We start from the raw sequence: 24492 nt of genomic DNA, 5'->3' as shown, positions 1-24492 counted from the left end.
ATGCGGCTGTTAGTTTTGGATCCCAACACCCCTGCAGCCCCCAGCCCGGCCATCCCCCACAGCGGGTCAGAGTCGAATGGCAGAAGGACACTGAATCGGGAGTTTCCAAAGTGACTTAACTCCCAACTTGGACATTAATTACCTGTGTGTCCTTGGACTAGTAACCCAAACCCACTGGGCTTTGCCCTCCTCCTCCCAGCAGGGGGTTAGGACGAGCTGTCCTAACTGATCCCTCAAGAGCTCCTGGCATCAGAGCCCAGAGATGCCAGGGGAGGGCTGACCTGCCTGCGAGCCAGCTTGGGATGCCAGGCAGAGTCCTGTGTGACTCCCCTCTCTGACTTCTCGCTCCTCTTTGGGGCGGTTGGATAACAGGAGCTACTCCTGTCCAACGTGCCTCCTGAAATATACCGTAGCCTCAGGGCGGGTTGGCTCAAGCCTTTCCCCTCTCCAGTGCCTGTTCAGAAGAGAACCACACCCACAGGGCCTGTGTGAGCTGGTTGTAAACCAGACTCTGGAATCCTGGATTGCCAGGCCATTCATCCAAACCTATTTTATTTTATTTTTTTATTTTATTTCACTTTAATTTTATTATTCTATTTCTTAAATTTTTTTTAACGTTTTTCTACTTATTTTTGAGAACAGAGCATGAACAGGGGAAGAGGCAGAGAGAGAGGGAGACACAGAATCCGAAGTAGGCTCCAGGCTCTGAGCTGTCAGCACAGAGTCTGACGCGGGGCTTGAACCCATGAACCTCAAGATCATGACCTGAGCTGAAGTTGGACGCTTAGCCAACTGAACCACCCAAGTGCTCCAAAACGTTTATGTCAGAGGCAAGAAACCACGGTCCCAATGGGAAGCAAACAACTCCCCTCCCCCACAATTTCATTGCAAGACTGTGAATACTCAGCATGAGGAGCCACGGAGGCAGAGGGAGGACCAGGACCAGGCCTGTGAACACCTGGGTTCTGGGAAGCCCAAACAGACTCAGGGCAGGTCCGGTCTGCTGAGGAACTTACCGGCGGCCCTTGGATCCCTGGAGGTCCAGCGGCCCCAGCAACGCCATCCGCTCCCTAAGGACGACAGAGCAGGGAGTCAGTTTGCTGTGAAGATCTCAACAGAGATGGTTGGTGCCTCTTTGTGCACGAAGCAGTGCACGGAGGGTGCGTCCCGAGCCCCTCCCTGGCTGCCAGAACCACAGGTGCTCCTGGGAGCCTCCGCCTCCCCCAGCACGCTGGTCTGGTCTCTGGGAACACAAAGATGTCAGGGGAACAGCAGCCGTGGGGCAGGAAGGACCAGAGTAGTCGCCAGCCAGCCGGCCTCCCCGGCAACAGCAAACTGTCTCACTTCAGAGTGGACGCCTCCGGCTAACATCAGGGGACATTTGGGGACAGAAGGCAAGAAGGAACAAGTGGATTTATCTTCGAGGCTAATAAGGAGGGTGTTTTTGGTTGTGCCAACCCAGAGATGAGAAGTACATGGAACCATGAAAGAGGAGTTCTACGCACGTAAGTGAGTGCAGCAGGGTGAGTCCGCTCAGCTCCCTCCCCTGCTGCTCCCCCTGCGTGAAATCCAGTCCCCCAAGGCTCAGAGCGCACAGCCTGCCCTCGTCCTCATCCCGGCTCAGTGAGAAATTATCCACCTCCCAAATCCAAACTCCAAAGCGCCTGCCCCTCCTAACACCTTCATTTTCCTCCATAGCCTTTATCGCCATCTGCCACCCTAGTGTTTGTTGATGATTTCCTTTACTGGGAACTAAAACATTGCCTCAGAGATAGCGGGCACTCAATATTTCTTGAATGAATGAATGAATGCATGAATGAAATCTGGGCTGGCTGGCAGATGAGACATAGATTCTTTTTTTTTTTTTTTTTTTTAATTTTTATTTATTTATTTTGAGAGAGAGAACTCGCAGGGGAGAGGGACAGAGCGGGAGAGAGAGAGAATCCCAAGCAGGCCCCATGCTCAGTGTGCAGCCCAACACGGGGAGTGATCCCATGACCCTGGGATCATGACCTGAGCTGAAACCAAGAGTTGGAAGCTCAACCAACTGAGCCCCCCAGATGGTCCAAGGGGACAGATTGTTTAGACTAACGAATACACTGCTTCTTTCTAGCTTTGGTCAAGGGGTATACGATTCCCATCTTCAGCTTCCTTGTCAGTGAAAGGGTAGAAGTGATATTATTGTCCGGGCTGTGAGGAGGGGAGCAGGAAATGAGGCAGTGCTTGCAGTGTGCTTAGCACAGAATAGAAGGTATCAGTTGGGGTGCACCCTCTCAGAACCAGCGTCCCTGGGTCCATGTCCTGGCTCTCCACATTACTCTACTCCTCTGTGCCTATCAATTCCTCTGTAAACTGGAGAAAAAGAGCTCCTATTTCAGCTGAGTTGTTGAGAGAATTGAGAAAGTTAATACATATCAGGAGTTAGTCAGCATTGGCACGTACTAAGGGCTCTCCATAAAGGGGTCTCCGTTATCATAAGCACAGATGACAGCGGTATGTCTATTGGCCAGCCCACGACCAGGAACATGGCGGATACTAACTAAATATGGGAGGACAAACACACAAGCTCTTGCAGTCTTACTGATACCTTTCCAGCGATCTTTAGTGGTTTTTTTTTACATAAACTTGTAGGAAGCCCATATCATACCAAGTCCTGGCCAAGTTCTAGGGCTACAGAAACAGCTACATGGTGGGCCTCAAGGAAGTCTGGTACAGCTGCAGAAGATAGGTGTTGTTTCCCATGTCAGACAAATTCCCGGGGACAAGACGCAGTCAGATTTTTCCCCACCTCTTCCACCAGGTAAGGACCCAGTATATGTTCACAAAATAAAGGGATATTGATAATATTTGAACAAAGAGCCTAAGGTTCATGGTTCTCTGGCTGGGACGCTACAGGGAAATGACACGTCTAGTCGAAACCTAATAGAACAATGGAGTTTCTACTACAAATCAGGATTCTTCCGTATCATTTTGACAAAAACTTCTAGCATCCTCTACTCTGGAACCTAGCTAAATTGGAATTAAGTTCCATATGGCAGTTGGGGTTAAGGGTTTCATCTGAAAGTAGGCCAACTGAGCACCAGGAAGTAAACTCTGAGGAGCCTTGTCTGTTTGGTTTCCACATCCCTGGTTCCAGGGTCTGACATATAAGCACTCGAAGAAACAATACAATGACCAGGAGGGTTTCCTGCTCTCGAGTTGCTACAGAATGACTGGCCACTGACCCCAAATGGGCAGCTCACCAGGATCCACTCCCAAAGGTGATTAACAGTCCAGGGCACAGCACAAAGTAGATGCTCAGGAAACATCCACCGAGTGAACTGAAGAACACATCGGTCAGTCGGAGGCAGACCAGCTGCCGTCTGATTGTGACTGTCTCTGAACATTTTTTTAAATGTTTCTTTTTGAGAGACAGAGCGTGAGTGGGAGTGGGGCAGAGAGAGAGGGAGACACAGAATCCAAAGCAGGCTACAGGCTCTGAGACATCAGCACAGAGCCTGACGCAGGGCTCGAACCCACAAACCGTGAGATCATGACCTGACCTAAAGTCAGATGCTTAGCTGACTCAGCCACCCTCTGATGGCGGCTGTTTCTGAATCTCAGATGCATCATCTTGCATGAGAATGATAAGCCAGGAGCCCTTTCCTAGAGTTGTCAAAGAACAATTTCCAGTGGGAGGAGTACATGGTTTCATTTGCAAGGGGGGTGGGGGGGAGACGTGTTATAGGCTTTGAATGACCAGGGTGGGGTGGGAGTGGGGCTTTCCCTCAGCACTTACTCTGGGGCCCTCTCAGCTATTAGGTTACACAGGGAAGGTACAGCCTTTATGATATGGGAAGTGTAATATAAAATTATTTCCTTCTCAAATGTCCCTCCTCAATTCAATGCCAATGTCTCTCCCCATTACCTATGACATTGCTACCTTGATCATTTTTAATTCTTGTGCCTGACTGTCAGATGCCACAAAATCCAATAACATATTCAAACACGATGCAAAGGGATCTCTTAAGTGAAATTATTCATCTGAAGAAAATGCAGAATTTTGTGAACTTCAATGATAGTAAACTCAGAGATCCCCTGCAAGGTCATTCACGTGCTCACTGCAGAGAGGCAGCAGTGAGGCATTAAGTCTGAGAAACTGAAAACGATGGTAACGGCATCTGCCCTGGGCAGGGGGCAGGTGGGAAGTAAGCCGAGTATCAGAGATTCAAGGTAGGCTCTCTAGTAAACTGGGAAAGCTTGAATACTTTTGTAGCTAATTTGCTTTCTATGAGTTTGCTGGAAAAGTTGATTCTGAAGTGAAAGATGTGGTTGCATGCTCTCATATGATTTTATTGAAAAAAAATGCATTTAAAACAATCTAATTTGGGTCTCCTGGGTGTCTCAGTCGGTTAAGTGTCTGACTTTGGCTCAGGTCATGATTTCACAGCCCATGGCTTTAAGCCCCATGTCGGGCTCTGTGCTGACAGCTCAGAGCCTGGAGCCTGCTTCAGATTCTGTGTCTCCCTCTCTCTGCCCCTCCCCTGTTCACATTCTGTCTCCGTCTCTGTCTCTCTCTCAAAAATGAATAAACATTAAAAAAAATTTTTTTAAAGAAAATGGTCATACTGAATAATACTAATTATTAGTTGTTATTATTATTGACTCTAGTAAACCCAGGAAAATCTGTGCTTATACAGACACTGTGATTCCCAGAGTCTCTTGCCGTGGGACAGGTTCCTATGGAACAGGGGAATCTGTTTCTACATCTTTTACTTAAGATCCTAACTTTGCAGGGATCTCAGGTCTCCCTTGCCCAAGCTAGATACAGATTAAGAATTAACCAAGCCTGCCCATCCCTGCCAACACCCTCCTGGCCCTTATAAGCACCCTAGCCTCACTGCCCATTGGTGCTACTCATATCACTTGGTCCTCAACCCCAGATGCCTCAGGGACCAATGCTCTCCGGTCAGCCTGAGACACCATTCAGGTGTCAGCCTAGTCCTCAAAGTAAGAGCAATGTCCAACATGACCCCATCTCCAGGGAGTATGGAAATGCGTTCAAATGTCAAAGCCAGGGGCGCCTGGGTGGCTCAGTCAGTTAAGCGTCCGACTTCGGCTCAGGTCATGATCTCGCAGTCCGCGAGTTCGAGCCCCACGTCAGGCTCTGTGCTGACAGCTCAGAGCCTGGAGCCTGCTTCAGATTCTGTGTCTCCCTCTCTCTCTGACCCTCCTCCGTTCATGCTCTGTCTCAGAAATAAATAAAACGTTAAAAAAAAATTAAAAAAAAAAACGTCAAAGCCAAAAGAGGAGGGGATTCAAAATCATCACTTACCCGTGGCCCAGGGTTCCCGGGGGGTCCCATGAAACCAGGAACTCCAGGATGACCCTAGGGAAACCCAAGAGGCAGTTCTTAACAACGACTCCTAAGAACCTCTTCACTCTGGCAGCCACCAAACATCAGATGACAATCCAGACTCTAGCTTCTCATTCCAATAACAATTTTGGATAAAGACGCTGGCAACAGAAAGACCTTATTTTTTTTTAATATATTCTTGGTATTTCCAGAGGTTGAGGAAGTATCTAACAATATTTACAAAACCAAACCTACCCTGAAAGCGGATCTGCTTCACAATAATGTGAAGGAAGATGGTGTGGCTGAAGACACAGGTGAAAACAGAAGCGGCCATAATGGCTACAACATCCTGTGGCTGGGTGGTAGGTCTAAGGGTGGGGGGTCTTCTTACTATGGTTTCTAACAATTTGTGTAGGCTTGAGACACCCCATGATAACAATCTGGAAACAAATAAATGCATATGCACATGAAACATATGCTCCCAAATGGAAGCTGTTCCGGTTTCTGTTCCGGTATGGCATCTACACTATAATAACGTTGCAGTTACTTTAGGAAAGGGATTCACATCTCCGGGCAGAGAGGAGTCCATGTGTGTTAAAGCAGGAGCTAAGCAAGCTAGAGCGTATTGCATGTAACATTTAGTTTTAGTAAGACAACGTTTTATAGGATCAAATAAACCGCAAACCACCATGGAAGAGACTTCCCTGCCCTCCACCTCTATCTCCTGCTGCTGGAAAACACAAGCTGTAACAGGATAGAATGTACTATATTTGAGGGGGAAAATAAAGTTAGAGAGGGAGAGAGCCAAACCATAAGAGACTCTTAAAAACTGAAAATAAACTGAGGGTTGATGGGGGGTGGGAGGGAGAGGAGGGTGGGTGATGGGCATTGAGGAGGGCAGCTGTTGGAAGGAGCACTGGCTGTTGTATGGAAACCAATTTGACAATAAATTTCATATTAAAAAAAAAGGAAAATTCACTATGGCAAGAGTAATCTGGACACGTTTTGTTTTTCCAAATACAGATGGAATTTTAGCGAAGTACGTCATTCAGACCTTGAGCATAGCTAGCTCTTACCTCACTGCCTCTGGAGTACCTGCTCACCTGCCTCACCTTCTCACTGAACAGAAAGCCCTGTGAGGTCAGGGATTTGTCCTTACGCACCACGCATCTCAGAGCCTGGGGCTGTGTCCGGCATGCAGCCGGTTGACAAGGAGGACCGATGGAGAGATGCACAGAGGGGTGATGGGGGGAGCACAGGGGCAAGAGAGGAAAAGGAGAAGGGAAGAGTGACAGAAGCAAAGCAGGAGAAGGTAGCCAGCTTAAATGGCAGAAAGGCTGCTGGAGGCTGGGGAGCTGGGACTGCAGAATCGGTGACCCTGGATAAAAGAAGACGGGGCTGCCGTGTTTGAATCCGCAGAAAGAGGGGTTTCTGTTGTCACGGGTGCTACCTTACGATGCACTCGGACACGTGGTCCAGCGGGGCTGGCTGGGCACTGAGTGCAGAGGGGCATCCGGGGAGGATTTCAACTAGCACCGTGAGTTACACAAGAGGCACCTGAGGAATGATGGGGGTGGGAGGAAAGAAGGGGGCATGTTGTAATGGGTGACTACCATTTCAGTAAACAAAAAGCTCTAAAGGTAAGAGGGTTCAGTAAAACCAAACGAAACCAGAAAAGGCAATCTCCTCAGATAATTGGGGAAGGGGAATATCACCACGAACCAGAGGAATCAATTTGGAAACCATGAAAATGTGGTTTAAAAAAATCCTGCTGCAGGCAAGGAAGATCCAAGCAGTGATGTCAGAAATGGCAGAATGAAATTTATCTAGGAAGAACAGTGATACCTCTCCAGGTTCGTTATAAAGTAAGTTCTTACCTGGTCACCTTTCTGTCCAGCTTCACCAGCTGCACCACGCTCTCCTTTACTTCCCTTGGGAGAAAAAGAAAAAAGAAAGAAAATTACAGGAAATTCTGCTAGAACTACATTGCGAAAGAAAAAAGCTCGCATGCATTCGTTCACCCATTCATTCATTCATTCATGTACTCTTTCTTCATCAACTCTTACTGAGCTGTAGGCCAGGCAGGGTGTCCACAGAGAGAAGTTAAGGGAGTCTGGTTGAGGAACCGATGGTGGAATGCCTTAATGGGGTTGTGGGGTGCTGGTGGGGGTTACTGAGAGCCCTGTATGTTTACCCCTTGAACCTGGATGGAGTTGCAGGCACCGGAAACCATTAGAAGGAGCCGTGACTATCCTCGGTTTCCAGAGGGCTCCCTGACCCAGTGTGGGGTGGGTTGGAAGGGCCAGCATGAAGAGAGGAGGGGAGGTCAGGAGGAAACTGGGGTGTGAGGATGTGGGAGGGGAGAGGCAGAATCAGCAGGGTCTGGGGGCCCTGCAGAGCAGGTGTAGGGTGGGGAGGAGGGGGAGCTGAGAAGGTGGACAGGGCAGCAGTGTCCACAGTCTGGGGGAGATGGCTGTGCCCATATGTTCCCTCCTTGCACCTCCCCTTGCTACCTGTGCAACCTCGAGTGGGTCACTTCAACCCCAAACTGTAGGATGTCTTTTTTCTCTATAAAATAGAGAAAATAGTGATTGCCTACCCCGTGAAATGTTGGGATAATAAAATTACACGCCTGGGAAGTACAGCATAGAGCTCAGAACATAGCAAGAGCTCAATAAATATTAGTATAATTAGTATTTTGGATTATTTTATACTTGAACTCTGGCTTTGTCATTAGTAAGTCTATCATTAGGCAACCTGCTTCAATTGTCTGTCTCCTTATTCCTAAAATAATATTAACACAACCCCTTTGTCATGGGGTTGCTGTGAGCATTAAGTGACCTAAAATCTACACAGTGCGTGAGCTAGTGATAAATTCATTGTTAGCTGTCATCTTTCCCGTCATCATCAGCATCAGCATCACCAGTATCACCAGCACCATCATCACCATGGTCACTGTCACCATCACCATTATCATTACCCTCACCATCATTATTGTCACTGTCACCATCACCATCATCACCGCCACTGTCATCGTCACTGTGGTCAAGACACTCACAATATGCAACCCACCAAAAATATTTTTCATAGACTAACCTTGGAAGTAACACTCAAAAGTTCTAATCTCTCTTAACTGTCACATATTTTGGCTTTGCATTTAATGTGGTAACAAATGTATTTCGGTAAAACGTCGTGAAACAAAAACATGTCAGTTCCGTTAAAAGAAGGCATTATGCAGTAAAATAAGTCTTTCACAGTAAGTCAGTCTTGGATCTGGTTCCAGGCCTGTCACATCTTGTTTGTGCATCCTTGAGCAGATCATGTCCCCTCTTTGCTCTGGGTTTGCACATCAGTAAATAAAGGATGGGGGGGGCAGATCAATCTAGGGGAGCCCTTCCAAGTCCAGAGTCCCCCAGTTCACCATGGGTCCAGCCGCGTGGACACACTGTGTCCCACATCAGCAGTTCACCGACGGCTGTAACTACCTCGTAATGCTCCCTGGCCGCCTGCCCGAGGTGCGTTGGGAGCCTTAGGTGAACGAATGCCTGTAGAACGTCAAAGGCCAGTGTGCAGGAGAGAAGAAAAGAGGTTCAAAGGGGAAGAGCATTTGTTCCGTCATTTTTACATGTCATTATTTCTACTGCTTTTAAGTGTATAAAGCCAGCACACTGTCTGTATTATAACCTCAATGAAAAGTGACGGAATAGCACACGGCTTCTCTGACATTGAGGACAACTGCCTTAAAAGTAAATGGTTCCTTTTCAAATCCCAGTCCTCAGTCTGGGCTTCAAGTCCCAGCAGTGAAAATGTCAGCAGCTCAAGGATCTCCACAGTTGTCCTTGTCTCCTTCTCCGCTGCAGCTAAGGATCAAAGCATACACAGCCACCCCCACCCCTGACTCACTTCCTTCCAGAAGAGAGGACTGACATTTACCGAGCCTCTACCCGCACCCCCCTCCCCCTACACCAACCCCCCCCACCCACCCACCCCGCATGCTGCCGGGCCCTTCCCACATGAGATCCCATTTTGTGTATTTTTGGTTGGTTTGTTTGTTTACATCCTGAGCTGATGCAAAAAATATTCAACGTGTCTGTGTTGTCTAATTTATGTATTTATTTTTTTAAGTTTCTTAATTTATTTTAAGACAGAGACAGCATGAGGTGGGGAGGGGCTGAGGGAGAGGGAGAGAGAGAAAATCCCAAGCAGGATCCGCACTGTCAGCGCAGAGCCCGGTGCAGGGCTTGAACTCATGAACCGTGAGAGCCAAAACCAAGAGTAGGACACTCAACCTGAGCCACCCAGGCTGAGCCCCCCAGGCACCCCTGTGTTATGTAACGTGGTCAGTAAGACTACTCTAGGAGGTGGGGGTTATTACCAGAGTGTATAGATTAAAAAAAGATCTGAAGACCAGAGAAGTTAAGTCATTCACCTGAGGTCACACAGCTAATGAAAGGCAAGATTGGGACTCTAATGCAGATCTGTCTGTATTCAAACTGTCTCTCCCTGCCCAAGTTACTTTTCTGGCTATTTTCCTGGGCATGACACCTTGTCCCACGGGTTTTCTAATGTCAAGAACATAGCATCTATAGTCTAGAAGTCTGACTCACCATGCTCCAGGAACCTTTCTAAGCACTGGAGATACAGCAACCAATAAAACAACAACACAGTCCCTGCCCACCTGGACTTTATATTCTAGGGAGATTGCTAGTTCATTACTAGCTCAGTTCTCTTAGATGATCTTTATTCAGAGTCATTGTAAGGGCTTAAATCTCCCCATGAACAGAAGGGAAGAGATTCTCTCCCCAAACCTTTTTCTTAGAGCATTTACTTCAGAAAACTTGTCACTGTGGGGTTCTTTCTCTTTGAAATGTATGTAAATCCTTTTAACAGCTAAATAAGTCCTGCCAGATCTAGGATTCAGAAATGTCTCTCTCAAGGACCTGGCAACCGTCCCTTTGAAATGTAATCAATCATCCAGAAAGAGAGCACTCCCCCCCTCGGTCTCTGTCTCGAAGCCTCTGTGGGGAAGGGAGCCCAAATGAAAAGCCAGGCACCTCGCTCCCAGTTGCAGAACACTTCCCGTCATTAAGACGGACAGCCCGTTTTTCCTTTCTTTAAAGCTGACTAAGACAGACGATCGCCGAATTGCCAGGAAAATTTAGGATGAACGTACGTGACACCTGGTGCTATGAAGTCCTCTTACTTGAGGCCCGGTTATTGTTGGTCTTGAGGACTTGCACGCAGCAGGTGCAGCTGCCTGGCTGCAGGACAGAGGGAGATTTCTGCCTGACGTGCTTCACCCTCTGCAGCCATGTTTACTCAGTAACAGGACTGCTTTCCTTCTCTTCCACCTTCGTGGAGAGGTTTTCTGGACTGGGAGGAGATTCTGTCTCGGTTTTAATTACATTTCTTCCACGTCACTGTGTGCTAAGCACATGATGTAACAACTACTTAGAGGGTATGTTCCTACCAGGGGCTGCTCTAAGGATGTGGGTTTCTGTGAATCCACCAAAAAGGCAGTTCTCTCAAGGGGTTTACAGACTGTTGAGGGCAGGGCCTAAACTTTCTCAAATTAACGAAGTCTCTGCTACTAGCAGGATAAGGCCTGTCCCTGGATTTTCATGGGCTACCTCACTGCCTAGAAAACCTGTCCCCCAGGATGCCTGGCAAATCCCTGCCTCACTTTCCAATGCAACTAAAATCACCTCTTCCAGGGGCGCCTGGGTGGTGCAGTCGGTTAAGCGTCCCACTTCAGCCAGGTCACGATCTCGCGGTCCGTGAGTTCGAGCCCCGCGTTAGGCTCTGGGCTGATGGCTCAGAGCCTGGAGCCTGTTTTCCCGATTCTGTGTCTCCCTCTCTCACTGCCCCTCCCCCCGTTCATGCTCTGTCTCTCTCTGTCCCAAAAATAAATAAAAAACGTTGAAAAAAAAAATTTAAAATCACCTCTTCCAGGTGGCCTTCCTAAGTAACACTTTGCCCAATGGCATTATTTTCCTTCAAGCCATTTACTCTTCTACTGACCCTTTGCTACAGTTGTTATTCATTCAAACAGAGAAACCACTAGGAGGACCACTTACAGTTAGAGGTACCCAGCTCTTCCTTGTACCCAGCTGGTACCACGCCTGATGCCCTGTAAATGCCTCCCTGTTTAATCCTCAACATCCTCTTTGGGAAATAGGCCATATGGTTCTTCTTTTAGAGACGAGGGACCCCCGATTCAGAAAAGTCAAATAAATTGCCACTATCCCCAGACCCCATCCCTGAAAGTCAATGTTTTGTGCAGTATGAAAGCTCTAGAATGAAGCTATAATTGATCATGACAGTGACCTCCCCAGGCCCAGCCAGCAGTCAGAGCCTCTGCAAATCTGCAAGATAAATCTTAGGGAAGCTGATTTCCCAGATGCAGGATTGCAAATGCAAACAAACAAATGCCCTTGGTGATGCACATGACCAGTGAACACAGGGACGTCTGGCTACGAAAGAACGAGAAAATATTTGTAAGTGCTCAGCCACCGGTAGCATTTTCAGTGTACAAATTCATCTTCATGTCTGCAGGTCAAGCTGAGATCTTGTTTGATAAGCGAGAGAAAATGAAACAGTCCTCCCGTCTGTCTTCTGGAGAGTGGAGTGGGATGAATAACGAGCATGGAGTGGCTTGGGTTTGAAGCCAAGAATCAAGGCAAGCCTGTGAGTCCTCAGATGAGCTATTTAACTCCTCTGTGACTCACTTCCCCAACAGTAGGTGGTGGTAAGGGGAAGCCTCCGCCCCACCAGGAGCTGTCCTTGGTGCTGGAGTTGGTCCTAATATTACTAGGGTTAAACCCCTAGGGGATACTAACAGGGGGTAGGAGGTCCTTGAGTCCTGCCAGCAGGGATTCCCCTCTGCAGTATCACTTAGTAGTTTGGTAGTACTGGCATTTAAATCTTGCTAAGCCTCTGCTTCCTCATCTGTAAAATGGGACAATATGTGTACCTCCTAGCATGATGCTGACCATTGCAAGATATGATATTGTAAAGCAGGTAACCTGAGCATACTGCGTATGCTGCCCACTGTAACTGCCTGGGAGCTCATTATGTAGGGTGGACCCTAACACCTGCCAACTTCTCAAGGTCATGATGGACTCCCAAGTGGAGACAGCTAGAACCCTGTCTTTCAGTGCAGCATAATTTCTGTTCTTTTTCCGGGTGGAAGCATTCTTTGGCTTTCTCTGAATATGTAAAGGAACAAACCCTCTCTGGAAGCGAATTAGCAAGGAACAAAGGCAGAGCCATTGTCCCAAGACACCAGCACTTCAAGTGGGATTGGGCCGATAAAGAAAACAATCCCTACTTAGTGGAGGGAACTCCTTATCTGTTTAATTGATTTGCTTTTGTTTCTCTGCATAAAAAGCCCTTCCTCAGCAGAGGCTAAACCCAGCAGCCTGTGAGTTGACAGCAAAGGTTACTTAAGGATCAGCTGAAAGTAGGCTGCAGAATCCTCCAGGCGAGGAGATTAGCCCCAGCTGATGACCCCAGAAAGGGGGAGTAATTCAGGGTAAATAGCACAGGTGATGCTACACTTTACGGGTGTCTCTTAACTAACACTGCCCAGGAAAAAATCTCTTATTCCATCTACACTGAAACCTGATAGCTGTAGTTCCTAAAGCAAGAGCCCTGGGTATGTCAATACCCTGTAAGACTTCACAAAGTCTATGGATCACAAACACTCTATGCCTTAGCCTGCCAGGCAGGCCTGGGAAATCTGGATGTTTGTCATCCTGATGCCCAACTGTTCCAGTGAGCACCCTGCTCTTACCCCGCAGTGTTGGCTTCCTTGCCTTCTAATATAATAATAAGAGGTCCAACCCCATTTTCAGGGTTGACCCTGGAGCAAGGCAAGTGAGCACTTGGCCTGGGTGTAACATGTAAGGAGCTCTGGAAAGCTCAGTATCCAAAATTAATAATAGTCCAATGCTGTGTTCTTCAAAGTCAAAATCAGTGCCAAATAATCCGAGATGAACAAACTATACAAATGTAAATAAATGGGGCTCCCACAGGGCTGGGATTAGGGGTTTAAGGAAGGTGAATGGTTCAAGTGTAGGGTTAGGTCCCATCTTTATTGAAAATTTTGGGGTGCCCAGGTGGCTCCGTCAGTTAAAAGTCTGACTCTTTATTTCAGCTCAGGTCATGATCGCACAGTTCATGAGATCAAGCCCCGCATCAGGCTCTGTGCTGACAGCAAGGAGCCTGCTTGGGATTCTCTCTTTCCCTCTCTCTCTGCCTCTCCCCCACTCATTCTCTCTCTCTCTCTCTCTCTCTCTCTCTAAATAAACTTAAAAAAAAAACTTTAAAAATAAAATAGTGACATTTTGTTCCTTGTGAATCAACTGTACTAATTCTAAACTTTTTAAAATATTGCACTAAAGTCCTATTTATCTTGGTTACTGAGGTTTGGGGCTTCCCTTACATCTTACGTCCAGGTCCTCACCCCAGTCCCGGCCCTGTCGCTGCTGTGACCCCACGGGCTAAAAAAGCAGGAGAAGCAGGTTGGTGCTGGGCCTGCATAGTGCCAGGTCTGGTGGAGGCACCCTCAGCAGTTCTCAGGGCCACAGGCCTGGAAGGTGACTGCTTTTATACCTCTCAGTTTGCCAGCAGGAAAGGGAAGGGCAAAAGTAAGAAGCTAGCCCAAGGTCATTGCTGAGTGGGAATGCCAACTCCAGAGGTCTGGCTCCTGAGCTCGCTCTCTCCTACTGACAATTTTCTGCTGAATTTCATGTCAGACAAGCCACGCCATGTCCCAGCCAGGCCACAGGAAGAGACACAGTGACACATTTGCTCCTGAATGTCGGGGTAGGGTAGCGTGCATAGCTTGCAACAGCACAGGGTCCCCAAGGTAGTGATCAGGGACAGCCCCCAGGGGCACTGACAGTGGGGGAAGGTGACTGAGGGTGGAGGGTCAGCTCTCTTCCCCTCCTGGCCCCACGTCTGCACTCACACAGTCTCTCGCGCTTAGAGCTATGTACCATCACCACAAGGAGCTCAAATACACAGCCCAGACACCTGTTTTCGGCTGCCAGAGCCTCCCCTCCTGTTCTATGGCCGAGATCACAGCTCCTTCTTCCCGGGCTGGTCTCTCTGGCTTTATGAAAGCACAGAGCTTCCCTGCCCATTTTAGATGGGCGCCTCGTCATTCCTGTGAATGGTAGTAACACTCACCCACACTGGCACAGCACTTGCCTAATGAGGTTATTTACTGAGTGACTAGTTCTTTTTGTGCATTACATTGTCCAATTCTAACAAATCTCTGAAGTTGCTTTTGTTTTTGTTTTAAATAGGCTTCACACCCAGCACAGAGCCCAACATGGGGCTCGAACCCACGACCCTGAGATCAAGACCTGAGCTGAGATCAAGAGTTCGACGCTTAACCAACCACGCCACCCACGTGCCCCCTGATGCTGCTTTTATTCTTTCTATTATTGGGTGGTGAAATTAAGGTCGAGAGGGTCAAAGATTTTGCCTGAGACCACACAGCTCTGACTCGACCCAGGGCTGGTATTCAAATTCAGAGCCCTCTGACCCCAAAGCTCCAGTCTTAACCAGTGAGGACTCCCCACTCCAACCCCCTAGCTCACTTCATTATTCAACCACTGAGGCATTTGTAGAGGAGTAACCTGAGACTCAGGAAGTTCAAGTGCCCCTTCCCAAGGCCACTGAGAGAGTCGGAGCCATGGTTAGACCCTGAATGTGGGTGTCATTGTTTTAAAACCATTATTCCTTCACACTGGACATTACTCTTCCTCAAACTTGGATTAACCAGTGACATGAGCAGAAAGGATGCACTCAGTGTCAATGAGGGCTCACTGACCTGTGGTCCAGCGATTCCTGGAGGCCCTGGGAGGCCCCTGGGCCCAGCATCTCCCTGTAGCAGGAATAGGAAAAAAAAAAAAAAAACAGTAAGAATCCGTGTCTGGAGCTTATACCCAGAGTCACCAGCAAGCTGCTGCCCTGACACACCTATTCACTGATTTCCTGCTGAAATTTCCATCTCCTGCCTCCATCCAGCATGTCTGAACAAAGGGTGTGGGCAGGTGGCAGTACTGAGTGTGACCATGCATTCATGGGCATAGCCCACGTCTAATGGGGTGGCCAGTCCCCAATATGACCCCCTGCCTCCCATATTCACACCCTTGAGTAGGCTCCCCCCACATCTGTACCAGAGAGGCAGGGCTGTGATCTCCAAAGATGATACATTTCATCGCGGGGACAAGGACAAAGTTTCCCCCTTTCCTTACCTTTTTCCCTTCTGTGCCTTCTCTCCCTGGCTTTCCCTGGAGACCTTTGTCCCCTTTAAAACCTGGCAGACCAGGAAGGCCCGGGGGGCCTGGAGGGCAGTCATTGCACACATCCTGGGGACAGTAAGTAATAGTTACTGGTAGAGCAAAAGGAGACACGTGCAAGTGATATAAAAGCAAACGGGTGGATCGAGTCGTTACCCAGAGCATTTGTGTCTAACTTTGCATTTTTCTCTTAATCTTAAATTAGATTTTAGTACTGATACATCTGGATTATTCCCTCCCTTCTCTCTACTTCTAGCCAGCCAGACTGCTCGAAGTAGAGCCCACAACAATGATGTCAACAGTGCACCACTCCCTGTGAGCATTTAATAACATTACAGATTTGATGCAAACATTTAGTATTCTTACAAAATAACATGTCCCGTCTTTGAAGCTGGCGACAGAACCAAGCTGGAAGCCAAGTTCTCTGTCTTGTGCGTCTGCCTAAGTGGTTTGTACACAAAGCAGTCGAACAAAGGAAGCAATGGGCACACACCCAATGTGACCACACACACCTGGCATTGTTCTTTGTCCAAAGCAAGCATTTCATAAATGGTCCCAGGAATTGACCTTTGCTCTACTTCTTTGAGGCAGGTGAGTGATGTCCCTGGCACGATTCTGAAGTCCTCTGAGCCCAGGGAACATGATTTCTAATTTGTCTGTGTCATCCCAAGACCTTGCAGTTTGGAGTGCAGCGTGCAGCAAATAAAACTCACTGGCTTGACCACACTGTAGCCTGTGTCCTATCCCAGAGTCCTGCTAGTTTCTCTGCAATCCTCCCTCCCCTCTTGTGACAAAGATTGGATGAGATAATACAGAGGAGGCACTTAGAATAATGTGAGATCATTCCCAGTGCATTTAGGTAGTAGCCTCAATTCATGCCTGCACTCGGTGACTCCCTCAGTGCAAAACTACTTGCAAAGCATCCAGTTAGGCTCCACACCTTTCTGCTTTGAGACCCGGTGAGTACATGTCTTGAAGAGTTCATGCTTACATGGCGTCCATCGGCACAAAACAAATGCACCAACCACAGCCTTCTGATTGCTCCGCCAGAGGCGTGTGCACAGGCCCGTGGCAGCTGCACGTTTGCATACTAACGGTGACAGTGTGGGTAACTGAGCATTCTTCTTGGTCTCTAACTCAGGATGGTTTCTGACTCATAAAAGCAACTCTGAATGGCTTACTTTCCTTTCATTTGCCTCACTGCTATTCAACCTTTTAAACAAATGTTTACTTTGAGAGAGACAGAGAGAGAGAACGTAAGTGGGGTAGGGGCAGAGAGAGAGAGACAGACGGAGAATCCCAAGCAGGTTCCATGCTCAGTGTAGAGCCCGACGCAGGGCTTAATCCCAGGAACCACATGATCATGACCTGAACCAGTTATCAAGAGTCAGATGCTTAACCGACTGAGCCACCCAGGCGCCCCTCATATGCAACCTTTGAAGAGTATTTAGAAATCTCCTGCACCAAGAAGCCTTCCTGATTGCTTCAGATGGGGGACTGCTTCTGACTCTTGCTCCCACAGCCCCAGGAACTCCTGCTATTGAAGTGCTTGCCTCACTGCAGACGTGGTCCATGTACAGGTCCGTCCCTTCCCCACCACGCAAAAAGAAGGTGTGGGCTCTCAGAGACAGAGGTAGAGTTGCTTTATCTTTACATGCCCAATTCAGAGCAAAGAGCCTCCTGCCCACCACGAGTTCAGTAAGTAAATGAACTAACCAACCCAACTGCCCTACTGACCCTCTGACCTTTTGACGTCCTGTGCCATCTTCTTTTAGCAGGTGGTCTGAGCCGCTGGTTGAATGTTTTCTAGAGGCTGGGGAGTGCCAAATGTTGGGGTGTACGGAGTGAAGGTGAAAGACACAAACCAAAGTATACTGGTTTTGGCTGGTGTGTTTTGTTTGGAAGAATAGCAGATTTGGGAGGAAATCCCCTATTCCTAGACCTTCTCTTGTGGTTCTTTCAAACGAGGTATCTCTATGAAACTCTGCAGCGATGGGTGTACGCTCTGTGGGAATGGGGCTAACCTGGGGGCACCAGAGATTCTGGCCACTGAGCTGTGGCTGGAGGCACTGGTGGACACAGTGGTGATCCGGAACCATTCTTTGTGGTGGGATACACACCACGAAGGGGTTATCTGTATCTACCTAATATAAAATCTCCCCGCCTCCCTATTTCTTTCCAATTTCTGGAGGGCTCGCAGCCTGGGTCTGTCTTCGTCACAGAGTCTGTGTAGGATGGCTCATTGAAGATGAGTTGTAGCAGGTCCCCAGACCTAACAGTGTGGGGGCTGGACTTACCACACTGACCCAGTCCAGGAATCCAGGGAACACAGTGAGAGCAGCCCCCTAACCTGCAGTTGCATCTACGCTCACTCTGGCCCCTGGGACCCCCGGTTCTTCCCGGCCCTGGGCTACCCCAAATGCCTTGAGACTAAATAGGGTTCTGTTTGCAAGAGACCACACAAAGCCTCTGCCCATCTGGGATCCTGGCTTCACCCCTCTGAGTCTCAGCCTCCTAATCTGTGAACAGAGGACCTCAAAGTCCGGTGAGAAATAAACAAGATAATGCATGAAAAATGCCTGATGCCATGCCTGGCACATGGTGACAGCACAACGAATCTAGCTGCTAATGTACCCCTGCGATTTCTGTTAGTCTTTCCTTCCCTGAATCTGTTGTCTTGCCTCATCTACCGATAAGATGCCCTTGGTCATCAATACTGGCTGCCAACTTCTCTACTTAACCGAGCTGTTCAGGCAACTCACTCAAGGCCTTTGAGTCCATTCCCTTATCGTAGGGTCATTCTCCTTCCTAAGGGGATTGTTACAATATCTAAATGAAATAATGCAGGCAGAGCCCCAGTTGTGTTGCAGGGTTCTTTGTGTGGGGTCTATAAATGCTGATTCCCTCGGTCTCTACCCCCTTTCTTTTGTCTGGGATGTTTTCATCAAACCCAGCTCACTGGGTTGGTAGTCAGCAGGGTACAGTACAGCAGGTAAATGCACCAGAAAATGCCTACCAAAGGGAAGAATGCCACAGACTTTGCTTTGTGAAGAAAGCAGTTGTTGCTTTCCAGGAGTAGAGAGAACCTCCAGGTCATCTTACCCAACCTCTTGCCAGATACCTGAATCCTTGCTGCAATATCCCTGCCAAAGGGCTACTGTGCAGCCTACCCGTCCAAGCTCCAGGTGACAGGCAGGAAACTCTCCACCTACCTGTACTTTATCAGGTAGCTGTCACAAGCTCTGGCCCATGCAAGACGAAGTCAGATGACAGGGGCGTTAAACACGGGGGCCAGCAGCTGGACACACTAGGTTTGGGTCTCAGCACTGCCATCATCCAGCTCTGTGACCTTGAACAAGTAAGTGCCTTCCCCAGCTGGGCTCAACCTCCTCCTTTGTAAAATGCAGACCTAACAGCGCCCACCCACTGGGTTGTTTGTGAAGATCAGATGAAATAATATTTCTCCAAGGGAGCCATCTGATTGATGGAGATATCCTGAGGATGACCTTGCTGGGCACACATCCAATTGTGGAAGTTCATTTCACCAGGACTCTTAGGAGATGAACTCTCTACCCAGGCAGTTTTCCAACTATGAGAATGAAGTATGTGATGGTATAAATTCCTGGGGGCAGAGATAAATATTCTGCAATAAAAGGTGCCTTCTCAGCAAGGGAGGGACTTTCCACCAGCCACCTGGCCCAGACCAGCAGTCTTTAACCTGCTATAAAGTAGGAAACGATAACAGTGCACTCTGCTGACCTGGGCAAACCCACTTGGCCCCAGGCTGTTGTCTACAGGGTTTCCAGGCAAAGCGCAGCTCCATGGCTCCAGGGAGCCTCAGGCACCACCCTGAGTGTGGGTGCCCACTTCCCTCCGGGGTCCCCAGCTGCTCTGATGAACACAGCTGCACCCTGTAGCAGGTAAGGAACACCAAGCTGACTAAATGTCATTTTCAATGCTGTAGCCATAAAGCATGAGGCTCCACATTACTGTTATCATTGGCAGAAAGGCTGGGACGTCTTGAGGTAGAAATCCTTGCAGGGGAGGGACAGGGCTGATGCAAAGCCAGCTCCTTCTAGAGCAATGGAATTATGAGAAATGATTTAGGCTCATAAAACCCTGCAATAAACAAGGAATTGAATCAATAGGTAATGATTTCTTGTCATGTCCTTGACTGTGAAAAAAGCTTTCTCTTGTCAATTAAAATCAGGAAAGACTTTCTACTACTACTTTAAAAAAAATGTATAACTTTCTATCAAGGCATCTCAATGTGTACAGAGATTACAAATCTCAGGCTTCTGGAAAGGTCTTCTTTTCCCTTTTGTTTTCCTCCCTTGCTCTCAGACATGAACTCTGTTTTGTTTGTTTGTTTTTTTGTTTGTTTTGGCATCACCCAAGTGTTTGGAATGCAGGAAGTGAGGAAGAGGCTGATCACACAAATGCCAAGCTTCACCCTAAATTAAGACAAAGGCTTGACACAGAGCCAGGAAAAGTGTCCTCCCCACTCACTGCAGTGAGACTGTTCTTTCTGAAGCACAGGCCTTACGCATCTGTCTTGCTCACAGCCTGTCCTGGCCTCCACCATTTAAGGCCCGAGGCCCTTGGTCAGGCACCTGGACACCTAGTGGTCTTGGCTCAATCTCAGCAGAGGGATGTCCAGCTTCTCAAGGCTCTCGGCATTCATGGACAAGATGGACAGGTTCTGAAAACCATCTAAGTCTGAACCCAGATCTGGTCTCCTCCTGGCCAAGGGGCCCAGCAGCGGCCTTCACCTCCCTGCACCCATACCCTGGCCCTTGCACTGGCAGGACGCACACCCAAGCTGCCTGACTCTGCCTACGGCCCCCTGTTCAGAACACGAGAGACAGCCCTGTGTGGGGTTAGAGGTCAGTCTCTGAAATCAGCGAGGACTGGATTTTGCATTCCTAGAAAGACACTGACCTTCAGGGTCTCAGGCTCCTTACATGCCAACCTACAATGCAAACGGTACCAACCTCCTAGAGCAATTGTAGGAGAGAGATACACACCCAGCATTTAGCACAGGCCTGCACAGGAGAACTTTCTGTGAGGACAGAAACGCTGTGTATCTGTGTCATTCCAATAAGACAGGCTCTAGCCACATCTGGCCATCATGTGGTTGGAACGTGGCTAGTGGGACCAAGGACCCGAATTTTTAATTGCATTTAATTTTAGTTAACTTAAAGTTAAATTGACACCCATGGCTGGTGGCTGCCAGACGAGAAAGAGGATTGAGCACATCGCCGGGCACACAGGGAGTTCTCAACAGCTGCTGGCCTCATTGACACTAACACACGGTTGTTCAAACAAAAACCCCCACAACTTATTGAGATCTCCAACTCCCCATCACCATTTTCAAAACGCATGCACATTTGCTTCATGCTTTTACCTTGACCAAGAGATTTATGTCCCCTGGAGACAGTAGAGAAGAAGGCCCCTGCCAAAGTAAAAAGAAGTCAATACGGACACACACAGACACGTGCACACAGTGTATCCCATTCTAGCCCAGTGTAAGGGCTTCAAAGTGTGCCCCATCACGCAGAACTCATCTGTGCCCTGCACACCATGCAAAAAGCCCTGCATATGTCCCAAGCCAAGGTGGCACGGGAAGAAGTCACTTCTGAGGTCACCATACAGGCTGTCAGTCCTAACCAAGTCTGACTGACATCAGCCTTTCTGGTCCCCAGTCCCTTTCTGCTGGCCCGTTCTCCTGGTGGCCTCTCCTCCCCGCCCTCCTCAAAACCTCATAGGTCATATGGGTGCTGTGGAAGGCAAAGGGAGGCACTATCCTGGATTCCCCAGATGGGTAAGAGCCGTTGCCATCAGTCATTGACAACCTACTATGAATTTAAAGCCACTTTTCCAGCTCTCCCCAGTGAAATCGCATTCTAATCCTCGCCCTTCATTATGGGTTGAAGGAGTGTTAATTCTGGGAAGGGGATCTCATTAGTCAGGGGTAATTACAGAGCCTCTGAAGGTATGTACGTAGAAGTCTGCAGGTCCCCAAATCTGCAGTCAAACCCACTGAGTTGGAGTGTGCTGTGTTAGGATTATGGCCAAGGTGGGGTGGAGGCTGGGTTCATACAGGGGTATAAGGAACACACAGCTGGAGGGAAAGCAATGCTTAAAAGGCAGACACTGAAGGAAGAGAGAATTCTTAGGTAGAACTGGAGTAGAGGGACATGGTTATTTTGCAAACTTCTAACTTCTGCAACGGAGAAAGAGTGCCAGAGAATCCAGTCTCCAGGGGAAGGTATTAGATTTTCCTCTATAATATGGGAAGCCTGTGGCCACAAGTGAACATACACTGCTGAATTCTTTTGATTAAGCCTGTGTTCGAGTTTATGAATTATGAATTACCTCTAGCATCCTGGGGATGCTGACACCAATACCATTTTCCAGGCTACCAAACCCCTTTCCCTGACCCTCCAGGGCTCCTGCCGCACCCTGCGGCTAACCAAAGCCATGTGTCGGTGGCACCACGTACGTTTGCCCAGGATAACCTTGGTAGTGACTATGGATGGGTGTGGTCTCCCGGGCTCCTGGGTACAGGTGCTCTATCACAGACCCTCTGGACTGTGACCCAAGGTGGAGACCCAGGACAAAGGCTGGCAGACTCCGATTTGGAGGTGCCCAGGCAGTGCCAGCCCCACAGGCAGAGCTCACTTTGAGTGCGGCTGCTACAACAGAAGCCAAGGCCTCCCTCGTTCTGAGCAAGACCCTCTACAGGAAGGCCTACCTCTGCAATATTGTTTATTAAAACTTTAATTTAAAAGCAGAAAGAGGTTTTATCCTGAAGCCTTACATTTTTCCCTGGGAAGTTAGTACTGTTCAAATCGGGACATGTGCATGCTGCTGGTGTCGCATGAGCTGCAATGTTTCCATGCAGTCATGAGAGCCCCCTGTGTAATCAGAGTCGGGCCACACCAGACCACACAGCCAGGCAGCACTCACAGAGACAGAACAGGGAGCAGATGTTCAGTCTAGGTGCAGCGTGGCCTCGGGGAAGAGTTTAATTAATGCCTTGTACCCTCTTCCATAAACCTCTCGGGGTAGGTCACATAAGAACAGACAGGAACGGGTCTGTGGGGTGCAGTGCCTTCCGAGGCTGGGCACAAGGTGCTTAGCCGTCTGCCAGGCTGGCCTCTGAGGAGTCACTCACACATGGGTCATTCCAGGAGTGACAGACAGGTAGGCAAACAGACAGTGGGAAGTGCTGAGGCCAGTCTGAGCCCTCCTCACCTCCTCGTGTATCGCTCCACCAGCTGCCGGGGAGGCAGGCTGGAAATGCAGGACTGACCCATACAGGGGTGACACACAGTGGCCTCGTGTCAAGGTGGGACAGTGCCGTGGTGCCGTTCACAGATCCAGGTCCCCGTGGGGTCAGGCCAAGACTCCCTTTCCCCTGCCCTGTCCTGCCTCCCTCGATCCTCACGGGCTTCACCCTCAACCCATCTGCTGCCCAAGAGTCCCCCCTAGAGGCGCAGAGAGGGGCCCAACCCTGGACGGGGATGTCCAGCACAGGAGTCCTGTGGGTGCAGTGCCGGAGAAGTGCTCTGGGACCGTGTAGTAAAGGCCGAACTCAGCCAGCCAGGGGCGTCCAAACCCACTCACTCTGACCTTGCCAGTTCCTGACGGGTAACCTCGACGCCCTCACACGCCTCACCTGGTAGGGCCTGGGTGAGTTTCCTTTCTGGGCGAGGTGCCATGCTTTCCCCGAGCACCTGCTGCCCTCCGACATCCGTGCGACCCCAGAAAACTGCTGGGGAGTGAAGTGCTGTCCCCACAAGCCCTCCAGGGGAGACACACTGGGAGCCCTGTGCTCCGTGCCTCTACATCCTCCCGTGCTGGCTGCCACCTGTGTCCTCCCTCCATAAGGAACCGTCATCATCACCGTGAGTGGAGCTGCCTTCCTGAGTTCCAGGAGTCCTCCCGGTGAATCACTGAGCCTGAGGGAGCTTGGGGACCCCCTCTGACCACCAAGAGCAGAGACCCCAACAGCTACTGGGATGTATCTGGGACCATTTGTGGGCAGTGCATTCAGTAAATTTAATGGTGATGAGAAACAGACCTATTTCTTCTCCCTCCTCTATTCTCCCCTTCCTCCCCCTTCCTCCCTCCCTCTCTCCCTCTCCCTCTGCAGGTGACCAGCTATAAGACAGTCATGCTTCTGCACATTGCCAGCAGTCTGTGTGCTGGCTTAATTCTCTTTGCAGAGAGGTGTCAAGGGCTAGATTTGGCAGAGGTCATTTGAACCCCCGTTTAGTCTCCGGCCTGAACCTTACTCTCCCCTCCCGTCATCGGGGCCTTGCACCGGGCTAATGACGTGGCTTCTACGGGGCTGACTTCACTGCTGCAGAGCTGGCTTGGGCAGAGGAGGAGGGTGAGTGAGCGGTCCCTAATCTCTCACATGACCTGTCACATGTCACAAGGGTACGGCCTCCAGAACCCTTCTGAATAGACCAGGATCCCCATCCAGGTCTCCTCTGTGCCCAGCACCCCAGGAGAGGGTGTGAAGGTTGCTGGCACCCACAGTGGCCTCTGAGCCCTGGGTGCTTGTCTGAGTCCTCAAGGTCAGGCTTACAGGACACTCACGCTCTCAAGTCCAGCTTGAGCTGAAGCTTCTGGCAGCTGAGCATCTTGGTTTCAGAACCAAACTTATGATCTCCCCCTTGTGACCTCAGAATCCCCAGCCCTGATGCTACCCTTTCTTCCCTCCTGGGTAACGTCTTTCAGTGGATCAGTGGACCAGTTTCTCCTGTGTCTGCACCGCTGCCCGCCTGCCTGGATTGCTCATCTTCACCACTCCTTTCTTGTAGGGCC

The 24492-nt window shown here is 49.2% G+C and overlaps 1 protein-coding gene across 1 annotated transcript in view; it reads right to left on the bottom strand.

The window, feature by feature from the left end:
• COL22A1 (collagen type XXII alpha 1 chain) overlaps window positions 1–24492 on the bottom strand; it is a 237546-nt gene that overhangs the window by 41615 nt on the left and 171439 nt on the right. Inside the window, exons 43-48 of the mRNA XM_049632862.1 lie at window positions 21059–21106; window positions 15607–15720; window positions 15180–15233; window positions 7213–7266; window positions 5315–5368; window positions 1017–1070 (exon numbers count right to left, since the gene is read on the bottom strand). Coding sequence (XP_049488819.1) covers window positions 1017–1070; window positions 5315–5368; window positions 7213–7266; window positions 15180–15233; window positions 15607–15720; window positions 21059–21106 — 378 coding nt within the window. The remainder of the gene's footprint in view (window positions 1–1016; window positions 1071–5314; window positions 5369–7212; window positions 7267–15179; window positions 15234–15606; window positions 15721–21058; window positions 21107–24492) is intronic.

This window comes from Panthera uncia, chromosome F2 (genome assembly GCF_023721935.1).
Source record: "Panthera uncia isolate 11264 chromosome F2, Puncia_PCG_1.0, whole genome shotgun sequence".
Classification (NCBI taxonomy): Eukaryota; Metazoa; Chordata; class Mammalia; order Carnivora; family Felidae; genus Panthera; species Panthera uncia.
The sequence above is the reverse complement of the archived record's forward strand: the minus strand, read 5'-3'. Positions and strand labels throughout refer to the sequence as shown.